Here is a 14982-nt window from a genome sequence, read left to right on the forward strand (position 1 = left end):
TTACAATGAATTCACTATTTATAATAATTCAGATGATTAGCACGACTACCAATTACACCAGATCTGCTAAATTACTTTAAATGGCTCAGATTCTACTAATCTAACTTATTAATAAGATTCTACTCTATAGAAACCCTCATTAACAATGGCAACACAAAGACAAGCATCTCTCATCTCTGCTCTTACAGGACCATATTCTTTTAGAACATAAATGGGAAGAAGCACAAGTTACTCATTCTAATGTGAAGTATTTATTTACAACAAGTTACACTATCAAACCCTAAACAGTCCAGCCCAGATATGAGTCATCCAAATATACTAAGTCTTCTGTAAACAGAAACAAGACATCATCATGTTCAAGTTAAACCAGTTCAAATTTCTGTGAGAAAACCAGGGTTGGTGAAACTTTGGAAGGGTGGTCCCTTGGAGAAACAAACCAAAGGCTATGTTAATTGAAGTAGCTTCCCCACTATAATAAAAGATAAGTAACTCAATTTCCTAGCCCCAATCTTCGGCGAATTCTTCAAAAACAAGGAATGAACGAGTTAGGACTCCGGGAAAGCAAAGAGTTAATCCTGTTTCTAACCCTGACATTTCAGACCAGTGCCAATTAAACTGCAACAGGGACAAGTGCTGCACACTATTACTCCAACTTGCTATTACTCCTGCTTGTATGACAGCTCGTTTGTCTCAATGAGTCTGCACTTGCCTTCAAATTATCTATGGGAAGATAGAAGACACCTACCACATGGCCTACCCACTGCCATTCTATCACCCCCGCCTACCCTGTGCCAATTCCTGCTCTTATCTTTAAAAGCAACCTTCTTGAATCTTCCTGCCAGTTTAATGAGCCAAGACTTGGCACAGCTACCCTCAAGCCTTGCTCTGCTCTAATAAACACTAGCATTTAGGCTACCAATGTCTGCCAGTTTGGATCTGCAGGAACATCACTGTTGCTTGAAGCTAAAAGACTGAAACTTTAATGCCCACAGGGTATCGGCATCTTATACAAAAATAAATGCCCTAAGAAAGCAGTGATTTCACTGCCAAGCAAATTCAATCCAAGAACAGAAGCTGTGGGTAAACACTTTGCCCAACAGAATAAAGAGAAACAGGGGGCATCCATTCTATGCAAAGCTACAGAAAGACTGATACGGAATACTAGTGACTAAAACAGAGCAACTCAGCCTTAGTTAAACACAAAAGCTGAATCAAACTTTACATTTGGAATATGAAAAACGTGGTTGCTAAAGAAACTAATAATTTACCGAGCTTGTGCAGAACGACTGGCTCCATGCCGCAAAGCATTGATTAAAGAATTAACTACACACAGAAACAATAAAATCTCTGTGAGAGAGTAAAAAGTGCCTGGCAAGTATTACAAGTAAGGTTGCATGAAGAACAGTTGTCAGGGGTGTGGGCAGTTTTACCTCAAAAATGATGTTTTATGGTCATCTTCCAAAGCCTGTTTCTGGCTGTATCCTCTCTAACTTCACCAGAAAAGCACAATCCATTGCTTTGATTGAAACCCTCAGGACTGCAAAGCACAACCTCAATCCCATGGGCAGCCAAGCTCATTTAGCATTTAATATAGCCAAATGCAACTTTACCCATGCAGGAATAAAGGGCATAATTCATACTTAATATAGGCACTTAATTTCTGTGTCCTGGAAAACACCAAACCTCAGAATTTATTTGGGATTATGGTGGATAACAAAGAGGACGAGCTTCCACTACAGTGCTGTGGCCAAGAGGTTTGGCAGGAAATATGACGGCATTCAGGGGCAATAGAGAAGTAACACTATGCTGCCTAAACTAGAGGTAAAACGACTATCACACTGGGTGCATGCACTGCACAAATGTGGAGAAAAATTAGTATTTAGAAGTTACAGAGGTGAAAAACAATCAAAAGCTTGAGAAACCTGCTTTCTAGGACGAGACTCTCTTCACCTTGCTACATGATGTTAGGCACAGATGGGCCTGTAAATCTACTCGTAAGTCTCTAAAAGGCAGTTCTTACAATTTCATATAAATTCACAGAGTCATAGTAACAATTAGTATCATCAGTAAATGTCTACTGCAAAAGCCAGAATGGAGCTAGGTATGAACTGTACTTTCTCTCAAAAATTTGATGGGAAAATTACCAGCATAAAAATCTTCAGTTATTCCTATAAATATAAAAGAATTAAATAACAGCCCCTTCAAACTCCAAGAATTTAAGGTTCCTTTTCCCAGGAAGTACTACCTTTTCTTACATGAAAGCTAGAAGGTTCCTGATGAAAACAGAAATAAGATACTGGGCTTATTTCATTAAAGCAAATGCTTTCTCTCTTCCTATTCTTGTCTACTTCACTACATAACCAACCATCTGGTTGGACCAGATGATCTTTCAAGGTCCCTTCCAAGCTGGGCTCTTCATTGAGTCTATGATTCTATAACTTGGAAACCCCATGTTTAGTATTGGATCGCATGTTGTTGCCCGAGACGCAATCTGCTCACATATTCAGTTTCTTCCTGCTAAAGGGTTGTAATCATTGAGATTTGATAGCATCACAGTGTTCTATCATCATGCAAACCAGGGAGAGAGGGGGAAGTCAAAAGCCGCTGGCTTATGTTGATTTTAAGTAGAGGTTAATCGAGGACATACCAACTAGTTGTGGAACCAGATTCCTAAATCCATAGAAGTTTTGCAGGTAACTGTGAGCATGAGCTGTTTGACATGAAGCAGCCTTGCCTAGCCAGCTAGGACAGGCTGCAGCTTTAAAGAGCTCAGGTGTTTGCTGCCAGGAGAGCATAAAGGCAGGAAAAGTTTAAATGACAGCAAGCTCTGCCTCAGCTGAAGTGGGATGGGACTTGGAACAGTGTGAAGCAATCCTAACACAGGGAGGAAAGCGGCAGGTGGCAGGTCTCACACCACCCCATGGTTCTGCTCCTGAAAGAGTGCTCATCCCTGACACTGGCGAGCAGAGGACAAGGAAGGGGCTCAGAAGCGTACCTGCCTTTTCTATGGCCTGGAAAATAATCAAACGAGAAGGCAAGTGGCCTTTTTCCTCCAGGTGTAACAGGAGGGACCGGGCAATTTGGACTCCACCAGAATACCTTTCAGTTAAGGATCAAAGACAGCAAATTATGGCATAACCATGGCATCACCACCAAAAATCAGTTGGTTTTAAGGCAACCTACCAGTGCCAGCAGAAGCACCATTTTTAAGTAAAATGCATCAGCAGTTCTAAAATTATATCCCTCAATCTGTCTCACAGACCTCCTGTTCAAGATTTAGAAGACTGCATGAGATCCACATTCAGAATTTTCTTCAGTTTTAACTATACCCACAGGGAGCAGAGGAGTTTTCAGAGGGGCCTGTGATACTATACTGAAGCCGACAGTTGTGCAGATAAAACGGTAATGATGATCCTTTGTGACTTGAAACATAAAACTGAATCCTGCCAAGAACTTTTAAGATAATTATTGTTGCCGTGATCAGAGCGGAGGCAAATATGCCAAAACATCTAGAAGAGTTGCATACCAGAAAATACTTTTCAAATGCCCAACCAGAGTGGTTTGAGTATTTTAGCAAGAAACCATAAAAAGATTATTTTCGTTCCTGTCAGGACTCCAAGACTACACAGCAACTCTTAAGCACCCCCACAACAGGACTTTTGTTCTGCACGAGGCATTAGAGGAGATGCCTCAAGGAATTATGAGCAGACCACTCGTTTGGCTATCTTGACATTCATGGTTGAATTCCTCTCAGTTTTAGCTTGCCCCAAGTCCTGCAGGGAAACTAGTGATATTTAGAACAAGGACAGAGAAAAGCAGGGAATCTGACTGAAATGGTGGGACTGCCACTGGAACCACAAAGCCTACACTGCTTTGCAGGAAGCACGGATGGAACACCAGCGATCTTACATAATGTTAAAGAACTAAGACCTCATCAAGAGCAGCCTTATGCAGGTATGCAACATACAGACATCCTGCCTAGTGCAAAGACTTCAAACCCTATTAAATAAATACCCACAGCCACTTGCTTTGGATTCTGGAGTAAAGCTCTTCATCCCAGCGATGGAAGACATATGGAATACATTAGCATCAGAAGTTAAAAAATTCCAACTCGCTGTGGGACATAAAAGTGCTCAGGGAAAAAAACAAAAAAACAAACAAAAAACCAAAACCCTTTCTGCAGCTATATGGCTGATTAAGTTGCAAGTACTTATTATTCCCCCCCCATTTGAAGAGTACAGCCAATAAAGTCTGCCTCTAAAGAATGACTTAAGACATTACCAAAATAAGAGAGGCTAAAAGTGTTGACATAAGAAACACATTCACTTCTGTGCAGTGGGTCTTATTTTTATTGCTAATATTGGTCTGATGGAATGAAAACTAAAAATTCTCCTAGACCTGCATGGTGCAGCCAGCCCAGCCAGCTGGAGAGACTGCCCACCCAGAACCATCTCAGATATTCACCAGCCCTAGGAGAGGCTTAAGTTATTCACTAGGAATAAAGTCTAAGTTCGAGGCTTTTCAGAAGTGACTGAATGACTCCGAGTGCCTAATTTAGGGACATCCTTTTCCTGATGCAGCTGGGCCAGCTACAGAGGTAGTCATCCCCATCTGCATGCTGCTGGGCCCCTGGCCTGAGGCCAGCGTCACATCAAGCCTACTGCATCAGCTGCTCCTCCTAAGTTGTCCCCAAGCCCTTTCAGACAAAACAGGCTGCTTTAATGTCTTGTGTCTCTTTGACTTAGAGGCCTTAGGGACAGCTCATGGTGAGTAGTTCAGCATGGAGAACAGAGAAATGGCACACAGAGGGGGCCAGAGCTGTAACACAGTGGCCGCTGCTGAAGAGGATATGTAATTAAACCCACCCACAGCTTTCAGCAAGTCATTTCAGACACACATTATTTCACACACCAACATTCTGTGAACACAAAGTCTTGTACGCACAGGAGAAAAAGAAAACCCCCAAACCACCAGTCAGTTTTGAAGACTTTGCTCCGAATCCACTGTGGAAAGCTAGAATATTTCCTAGATGTCCAGGTGAAATCAGCAGGGTGGGTGGCAGCCTCCCAGTTCACAACTGGAGCCCTGTCTCCACCATCCTTCTGAAACTGAAATCAGGAACACCTCACACTCCCTTCACCTGCAAAACTGCAAACTGAAGCTCAGCATTGCTCTTGTCTGAATGCAAGTGCAAAGAGGCCTCAATTAGCCAAAATGCTGAAAGCCCTTGAAGGTCTTTGCCCACCCTTCAGGAAACTGCCACAATAGCTGTTGCTGAACCTTTACTGACAGATCATTCTGCAGATATCTACTTTTGCCCAAACCCTTTCATTCAATACAGATGAAGCTACTGCCCACGATGTTTTTGAAGCTTCTCAGTCATTTAAGGCTGCTTCTCTTTGCATTCTTGTCAAACCAAGGACAGCGGCGATGACCTCAAGGCAAGGCTCAGCGCAACGAGATGTATAAAAATAAAGCATCACATTGGATTAATAAAAAAGGAAAAAGGTGGTAAAGGAAGCAAAAAAGCACCAGTAGAAAGTGTGAAGCTATTCTACTGCTCTCATTTTTATTTTAAACTTCTGAAGAAAGCCTACTTACAGTTACGTGCTTATTAGAAGTATTTTTACATGTGAAGACATTTTGCTGCACTCTGTATTAATATGGAGGCTGGAGAAAACTCTGAAGTAGTTAAGTTTCTTTCAGGAATTAGCAGTTCAAGCTCTACTACTTGAAGGCTGTTACCTTTCACCCGAGAAACAAAAGTAGACCACAAATTTTGGATTTTACTGAACAGTGTTGTCTTTTTCTTAAAAGAAACATTCACTATAAAACAGAAGAAAAACAAGCTTTTAGCCTTTGTGAAACATATTCCTACTTTATATTCTTAAAGACAAGCATTATCGCTATATGATGTGATACAATAAAACATAGTTACTAGTTTTATAGCAACAATCCTGCCTTCCACTTATATTAAATCCTCACTGGAGGAAAGGTCTGTATGAATTTCATAATGCAGCAAACATCCCTCTTTTTTGCCCCATTGAGACAGAGTTCAATGTTTGTTCACTTGATCATTCCATGTGTCTTCACATGGTGAAGTTCTCACAAAACTCACCACCTTCACACAGGAACCCTAAACCCATGGTATCAACACTTAAAAAGACACAGTAGGCAAAAATTAACAAAAATTACTTTATTTAAAATGCTTTTCTGTCAAGCGTCACATATTTACCAGCGGAAAACAGCTGCAACAGCTTTACTGTCAAAATCTAAATATCAACCAGCGTAAACCGTTAAGATTTTGAAGAAAAACCTAACAGTGATTCAGCAGAATTCATTTGAGAGTCATTGTTAACCAGACTTTTACACTATGACAACTTAATAAAGGAAACAGGCTAAAGTAGGATATGTAGTGGTGAACAGGATGCTACTTGCCATTACAAGCAAGAAAGCACAGTGGAAGTTCATCTGGATTACTATGTAGAGGTAGCAAACCCAAAGCCTTGGAATCTAATTGTTGTGACTGTAACCATAGTGAATTTGATGTCCAGCTGCTCCAATATATGTTGACATGTTTTATAGCTGAGTACAGCATGTATAAGCAAAACCCCAGAAACACAGGCTGCTCCCCCCAAAAGAAACTGAAACCCTACCTCTCAAACTCTTCATCCCATCTACCCCTACAGACTACTCTTGGAGCTGAAACACAGGTCCTTCACATTCAAACCCCCAGCACTACACATTCCCATCCCTCTCATTTGTCTGCAGGAAATCCAAGCAAGTTACATTCAGATAGGTTTGCATCAGCAAAACAATAAGGCTCTCAAGGTACCCTTGACATCCCAACTTCTGCCTGCATTAGAAATACAACAAGGTGCAGGCTGAATGCTGTTGCTATGTTCAAATACTTCAAATTTTGAAGAAAGCTCAAAGACGAGAGGAATTGTCTGCTCTTCACTAGCAAAACTCAACACCAATTCCCTTGGGAAAGCACCATATGCCACCTCTGCAAGAAAAAATAACTGAAATATCCTGAGAAGGAACCATCAAGAAAAAATGTCATCTTCCTCCTGTGCTTTACCAAAGCTGTAAAAAGCTGCAATAGTGGTCTAGAGGCTTCCAGAAAGTACTATCTAAATCAATTTTCTCCTCTTGAACTTGGGATTCATTTAAGGAAGCTACTGAAGTTCTCCAATGAGATCTTCTACCAAGTATTTCTGTTCAAAGTAAATTTAAAACAGAATTAGTCTCATACCAAGATGTGTGCTAGTTTCTGATCACATCTCTTACATGCCTGTCTTACAAAGAATACTTCAGCAATGCATTTCAAATGATCCCTTATGAAAATGGCCTCAGGAAACTTGACTTTCTGAACAGTTTTACAATTGTATGCACTGACATTAAAGAGGTGAAAATTGAATAGGCCAAAAAACTAAACCTTACCAACTTGGCAGTAGTACCACCACTTGCACAAGATCATATATAGCTTCTGTAGGATGGGACTTAATGAGTGCTCAACTGAACTTTCCCTTTTCTCCCCAGCTCAGCCCCCATAAAACAGCTGAACAGAATGCTGGAAATGGACATTTATTTTTGGGAAGTCATGCAAAATTGAATTTTACTTGTTATGCTCCCAATGCACAATAAAGCCACAAGCACAGTAAAACCCCTGGCATCCCAAAAGGTACTTATCCTGTCTAAAGCAATTGCTGTATTGGCAAAAGCTCTGAGCTAACCCACTGTTTTAGGCAAAGCTGGAGTCTTGATGGAATTCAAAAGCAAAATCACACTGATGACTCCACTGAAGTTAACAGCGGCTTTCAGGTTTTATCAGTGTTAGATGCTCAATGTGAAGCACAGCAATGCAAGCTCAAAATAACTACTTGAACACACACTTCTCCAAGAAGGAACAATGACAGCCCCTGGCAGAAGTTCATCTGCAAGTCTACAATAGAAAGATAGAAATCCATGCTACTTACTTCACCTACCTGCCTTGCCCTGAGAATGGAGGATGTGGGTAGTCAAATGTTTAAAAAAAAAAAAAAAAAAAGATATAAAAGGCCACAGAGGAAAAAATATGCACACAAGGTCAAGGACTGTTTCATATGAACTTCATATAAAAAACAAATGCCACCAATGTATTCTAGACCAAAATTCCACCAACTGCAAGATAACAAAACTATTTTGTGCATTAAAAGTATTCAAGTTCAAAGTACAATGATTTTCTCCTTGCTCTTTCATCAGAAGAAACAAGTCTTCTATTTTACAACATATCTAAAAGCATGCAATAATCTAAATCCCTGTAAAGGTAAAGCATTTTAAGTATACTTCCTATAATAGACCACTGTACCAGCATTATATACCTGCATAGAACAAAATCTAAACTCAAGTTTTATCATAGGACCCAGCTGATAAGCAGCTTATATCAAAGCAATTCGGTACAGTAGTGCAAGGCTATTCCTAGCACATCTCAACTAGGTCTAGTTTAAAAAATCCCAAGTAATTGTGATATGGAACAGTACTGAAAGATGTATAATGCTGCTTGATCAAGTCCCTCCAAAGTTTAGTACTGGAAGAAAGCCAGAATGCTGGATTTGGAATTGTCAATACCTACAATCAAAAGACGCATTACCTAATAAATTAACAAAAAAAGAAAGGAACTAGTAGGTTAAAATTGAGTGCCTGCTTTAAGTTGCACAAAGACAGGAAAACACAAAACACAGAAGAAACAGCACATTAGTCAGAGAGAACTGTTAATCTTAAAGATTTCAAATTCAGCTTCATTAACATGAGATTTCCATGCTATGAGTAGACAGAATTCTGGCTGGGCAATGTCCCCACAACCCCTTACTCCATCATATCAGCCAGTCTGCTCATGACTTGCTAGGTAAGCTTAGCTCATACATTTTGTGTCTATACATCGTCTGTCTTCCCCACATAACAGTAGCCAGTATCTGTGAGTCCATGTGATTTTATGTAGTATGTTTTTACAAACCTTTTTTTTCAAATAGCTAATCAAGGCAAGTGCCTTTTTGGTTTGCAGATTCTAGATCAGTGAATAGCACAGGATACCTCTTCAGCAGAAAGGAAGAGCTGCAGCAAGCCAGGAGGACTCTCCAGTTGCCTCTTTCTCCCCCCTCTCTCCTATGACTCCATAGCTAGACTGCTCCTAACACCTCTGTTACAGCCCTTCTATTTTACTTCTCTCTTGTCAGCAAGGGCAGCTTCAAAGAATCAGAGAAGCCTGGATGATGGAAAAGAAGAAACAGGATTCACAGCTACCCATGGAAAGCTTCCCCACCCTGATTTCTGCCTGCTTATAGCAGACAACCTTGTTTTGTTGCTCAAGAACGTGCACCCTTTGATTTGCTCTAAATCAACTTCTGTCATTCAATTGTCTGCTTTTTTAGTATTTACATGACAAAGGTTGGGTTGCGTTGACAAATGTTAAACTTGTACGTCAATGCATGAAAACACACAGCAGTAAGAGGCAACTTGCATCAAAACTGTACTACAGACCGCGTTCCTGAGGGGAGGAAAAAAAGACAAGGGAAGGAAAGCTGATTTTATAAAATGAGAAGAAGGAAACAGTGGGGAGTGAGAGATACATATCCTGAAGAAACATGAGAGTATTTTCCCAATGCCTTTCTACTGCTGGACAGAGAGGCAGAGAAGATTTATCTCATGCCCACAGATATCAGGTTTGACACTGTTTCTTCTCTTTTTTACCACAGAAACTAGAAGTAACTGGATAGCATATGGGAATTGTCTAGGAGAGCACGTCATATGCTTTTATTACAAAGGAGAAGGAAAAAAAACCAGAAGAGATCGGCTTTTTCCATTCCCTTTTTAAATTAAACCAACTATCACACATCTGAGTCATCCCCGAACCCATCAGTTTTCTGTCCAAAGCACTCCAAAGGTCTGCAAAAGGACAATGACAAGTGCTAGCTCGTAAGGCTGACTACACTGAACAGTTTCTTGTTTCATGCTACATATCCGTCTAAGGAAAATGTTGAAAATTTCCACATCCATAGCAGAAGAAAAAGCCTGTATAAAGGTCCAGTTTCTGAAGTATACAGTCTGATTTAGAGCTCCTGAAGCATCTTTTAAGTCAGGAAGTTATCTAGGAGAAATCAAAACAAGTTCGTAAATTCAGCTTTGACAGAAAAGTAAGTGTGCTAAAAACAACCCCAGGGTTCTGAAAATTCATCAGAGCACCACTTCAACTCTGGTTCATGGTAATTTTAGAATAGGATCCATAAATACCCATCATGTGTATTTTGCACAACACTGGTAGGACCAACTTTAAGCTGGGGCTACTTGTCTAAGCTTTCTCCTGCACGTGAAAATACCCAGAAGAGTGAAGTACCCATCAAAGTATCTGAGGACCCCCATCCTGAAAGCTGAGCACCTTCTTTACTGGAATTTGAATCAAGACCTCTCAATACCAAGAAAGAAGAGCAGTCCAATTGGACAGTGCTCGTTACAATACACAGCACAAGGAAGTCTGTTTCAGTATATTGGCTGTGGTCAGACCATAACAGTATTTAATTTTTTTCTGCAATAGAAATGAATGCTTTCTCTATCATTGTACAAAAGTACTGTGACTAGAGGGACATTGTATTTAAACTGTTCACTTTGGAAAAAAAGCAAAGCAACTGAAAGTGTTCCACCCTCCATCCATGTCTAATACTAGCATTTAGAAACAAAAAAAAAAACCCTCAACAAAACCAAAACCACTCCCCTCCAATGCACATCATTTTAAAGTTCAGCACATCTTAATCTTACTAAAACTGTATTGAACCCTCCACCCTGTAACTGGGGGAAAAACCTACAACATGCAAGATCTTACTTAAGCAGGCTCTCCTTTTTGATCTACCCCCTCTATGTGACCAGTAGCCTGAAGTGCCTTGGTCCTTACAAAGGAAGGGGTAGCATCATGTTTGTTTTTCTGAAAGCCGTTTCACAAGTCACCTCCATGCAGAGGAAGGAAAATGGCCCGCATCCTATGACCGTGTACCCTAAGTGGCAGAAATCTCTCCTGTGCCATCTCACTAATCACTTTACTGAACTGAAGAGAGAAGGAACAAGAGAAGGTGGATCAGAGTCTCCTCCTTTGCCTCACCTTTCCAGAGACATACTGCCTGACTGGACACAGCAACATGTTCACAACACAAAGACATTCTTCAGAGACCACTGCTAGAGCAGATCTCTCTAAACATGTATGTAGCTTCACTGGCAGAAAAAAACACAGGGAAAGTTTGTGGTGCTCTCATTCACAAACATTTGCAGGATTAAGTTTTTTAAAAAATTGGACAGATTTTTAAAAGAATCCTTCCAAAAATACTATCTTTTTGATTCCTCTGCCCACTCACCCTCCTTTGAGGGAGAACTGAGGCTCCTCAAGATTTCTATTTTTTTTGACACTGTCTATTTATGTTTCAAATATCTTCATCTCCACCCCAGCAAGAAAGGGAAGGAAGAGGTCAAGGATATATTATACTTGCAAGCAGTTTTTTAATCCTCCGTGAATCGTCAGCACTTCAGTTTCATTTATAATAATCACAGAAACAAAAATTTGCTCAGTGAAATTTATTATTGGGAGAAAAACAATCGTTAATTTTAATTACAGGCAAGCTATTTACTTTGCACATGGGAAGCATGTTGGGTACAAAATGCCAAACATCACCAACCTCCAAACATATTCTATTCTGCTTCAAATCAGTAGTATTCATACTAATGGTATACTCTTTTTTTAATGGAAGTTTCATCTACAGTATTACCACACTAACTGATTTAATAGATACTCCAATTTCTAGGCATTTTAAGTAGTAGATGATTTATAGATAGCTAGGCAGATCACATTTGGCTATGTAAAGGACAATGAAACTTAAGCTGAAACACCATAAAATAATTCAGTGGAAAGTTTTTTTACCAAAACCAGTAAAATAAGAAGTAAGCGAACAGCTTTATTTTCTCCTCTATTTGATTGATATTCTGGATATGCATAAACCTAAAACTGGAGTATGTGTGCTTGAAAACAGCTTCCCTTAAATCTTCAGCAAAACCACACAGGAATGTAAGCTCATACATTGGCTAGCATACTAAGTGTGAAGGCATACATGAGGAGATAGCACTCTAAGAAGGGACACTGTGAAAGCAAGAATTGGACATAATTATTCTATGAGCAGCAATTTAAATTAAGCCTGTTGTTCAACGGCCGATGAAACTCACAGCACTCTGCAGGATACAGGCAACTCGCATAAGTCCCTACAGTGGGTCCATTACTCTGCCCTCACAAACCTGAACTGGTGTTAGTAAACACATCTCAGGGCATTAGGCAACAGGCCAAGCTTGCCAAATCACCTCTGCCAACGCGGGTTTGCTGAAGAAAATGGGGGACAGCTGCCCAGTCAGCTATTGCTGCCCAAATAACTGGATCTGCGCTAACAGAGCTGGGAGCTGCTGTGATCGTCACATAGGGTTGTGTGCCTTCATGTGCACGTGTGCGTGTGTGCTTGCGCGTGCATATGGGGAGAAGGATGAGGCCCTGAAAAGCAGGCTTCGTCTGCCTGCAGCACTGAGCAGGGACACCGCGCTGCTACCGCCAGCAGCGCCTCCCCAAGAGCCTGGGGAATCAGCTGCTCGGCGACGCAGGAAAAAGGAACCATGGTCATCCATGACTGCTTTCAGCTGTAAGAGACACTGGCATCAGTATTTCTGTTTCACTATCAAACCTAGATGATGAGAGGAAGGCTTACAAACAGCCACACACCAGAGGAATGTCTGCAAAGGTTTAACGGGAAGGAGGGATGAGGGGGAGAATTACCCCTCCAATGCAGGAAAGTGAAACACTTTCCCCAGTTGCCCCAGTTAGTCTTGCTCAAAGTCCTACTCATAAATCTGAGGTTTTGCAGTGGCTTCCCGCTGGTTTTTGAAGCAAAGTAAGCCAGTGACCTGGAATGTAATTAAGGGAAAAGAACTGTGTAGTTTACCTCATCCGATTTGCATTATGCATACTAACTCGTAGTATCAAAAGCTGTTTAGAAATACTTTTTCTTGCTGCTCCACTGAACTATTTGTCATTAGAATTGTTAATACAATGTGGGAACTCATGAGGTGAGTTTAAAAACATTTGGGCTTGCATTTACTTTAATTATTTGTCTTTTTTTTCCTACAAAAGCATACAGTTGTCTTGGTTGTTCGTAAACAGAGAGGCTTTGAGCAAGCATAGTAGCTGTACTCAAACATTTATACAGTTTAGCATTTCAACAAAAATCACTCCAGCGAGTTTCTTGGCCTCTATCCTCAGGGAGGCTTTTTCCTATAATTACTGTTAGTTAATACTTTCTTTTTCCCCTCGTCGAAATGCTTTCACTATTCCTTTGCCTTAGGTTTTGTTACTTCCAGGGCAGAACTCACCACTGTTTCCACAAGCCGACTTCAGCAGTTCATGTGCTCCCGAAGGATGAAATGAACAGACCAAACTCCTGTTAGGAAGGCTTATCACATAAGCCAAGATCACAGTTACTTAACATGGCACAGATCATTTTCCTGAGGCTACCTTTAATTCATGGTAAAAATGATGCAAAGCACATTATTAGACCAAGGCTCAACCAGGAACCAAAAGTACCATATCAACAGTCAGAGAGGCTTGACAGATTTCTGCAGATGAAATAACCAATTGAAAACTTGTCCTAACAAGCTCTGGAAGAAAGGCGCTCAAATTTCTAAGGCACGTCCGAGGAAAGCTGGCGAGCATATTCTACTACTCAGAAACAAGCACAGCAAGCCAAGCAGAGATAAAATGACCACTCTGCTCCAAAAAACGGGCTTTGTTTGAATCTGGACTTGGAGATTTCAGGTCCAAGGAAGCGATGACTTAGCAGCTGTCACTGAGGTCTTGTCTTACTCAATCATGGAGTCTGAGGACTTCACGTGGCTTCAAATCCTTTGACTATCTTTGGAAAATAAACTCACCAGTCCACCAGAACCTGACCATCAGAGGAAACACAAATAACTTTTTTATTAACTTCTTTGTTTCTTAACTGAGGAACTTTTTTCCTCAAAATCTAAGCTGAAAGAGGTATTGGTCTTACCAGTTCCATTTGAAACACATTTATGTAACTTAGTAATTTTAAAGGAAGCACATAGAACACCTCTGAAAAAAATCATAGAGAGTTGTTTTTTTGTTTTTTGTTTTTTAAACTAGAAGCAGTTTCTTCATAAAGAACATGAAGGTGCTCTTTTCCAAGAGTTTTTAAGCTAATGCAAGAAGACATTTTGAATCCACACATTGTATTATGTTTTCACCACAGAGGATTCGATGCATGGAAAGAAAATTCCCATGTTCCCTCAGTAAAGTTTGCTTGTGGAGATCATGGAAACGATCCAAGAGCACTGTTCAAGGCCTCAGGATACTGGATTGAAACACAAACTTCTACCCGCAGCTTTTCTTGCTGTCTAAATTTTATGCTTTGTTTACCATTTCAGGGGAAAACAATAAGAAAGAAAAATGAATGAAAAAAGCACGCAGACAATATTACTTTTAAAGCATTCTATGCGAGCTGCAAGGAGAGCAGCTGTGCTCATCCAACCCTCATTAGGGGAAAAAAGATCTGTTTGGGAGCAAAGTAAATACAATTCAATCCATCGAGTCAGACTTTCTACAAAATCTATTTGCAAACTTCACTGTCCTAACTAGGTACTGTCACAATGACAACCTCAGCACAGTAGCTCAGGACTGCTCTTACATTTCCTGGAAATAGCTGCAACAGACAGATTCCCTGCGACTAAATATAATCTTCCCAGAGATGCACCAGACAGGCTCATAACTCCTCTGAAAAGGAAGTCTGCTGAAAGGTAAGAATGTGACAGCAGCAGTTTTAGAGAGAGATCTGGCCAAGAGATCGCAATGAAGAAAAAAAGCGCTCTCAGGAAATCTGTCCTTTTGAAGTGCAGGACTCCTTATCAACT

General features: G+C 40.5%; 1 protein-coding gene across 1 annotated transcript in view; it reads right to left on the reverse strand.

The window, feature by feature from the left end:
* The window catches only part of PHLPP1 (PH domain and leucine rich repeat protein phosphatase 1), a 67390-nt gene extending 66094 nt beyond the window's left edge, over positions 1-1296 (reverse strand). The window contains exon 1 of the mRNA XM_010014284.1: positions 1269-1296. Coding sequence (XP_010012586.1) covers positions 1269-1296 — 28 coding nt within the window. The remainder of the gene's footprint in view (positions 1-1268) is intronic.
* Positions 1297-14982: the final 13686 nt, after the last annotated feature.

This window comes from Nestor notabilis, unplaced genomic scaffold (assembly GCF_000696875.1).
Source record: "Nestor notabilis isolate BGI_N333 unplaced genomic scaffold, ASM69687v1 scaffold11705, whole genome shotgun sequence".
In the NCBI taxonomy this organism is placed as follows: Eukaryota; Metazoa; Chordata; class Aves; order Psittaciformes; family Psittacidae; genus Nestor; species Nestor notabilis.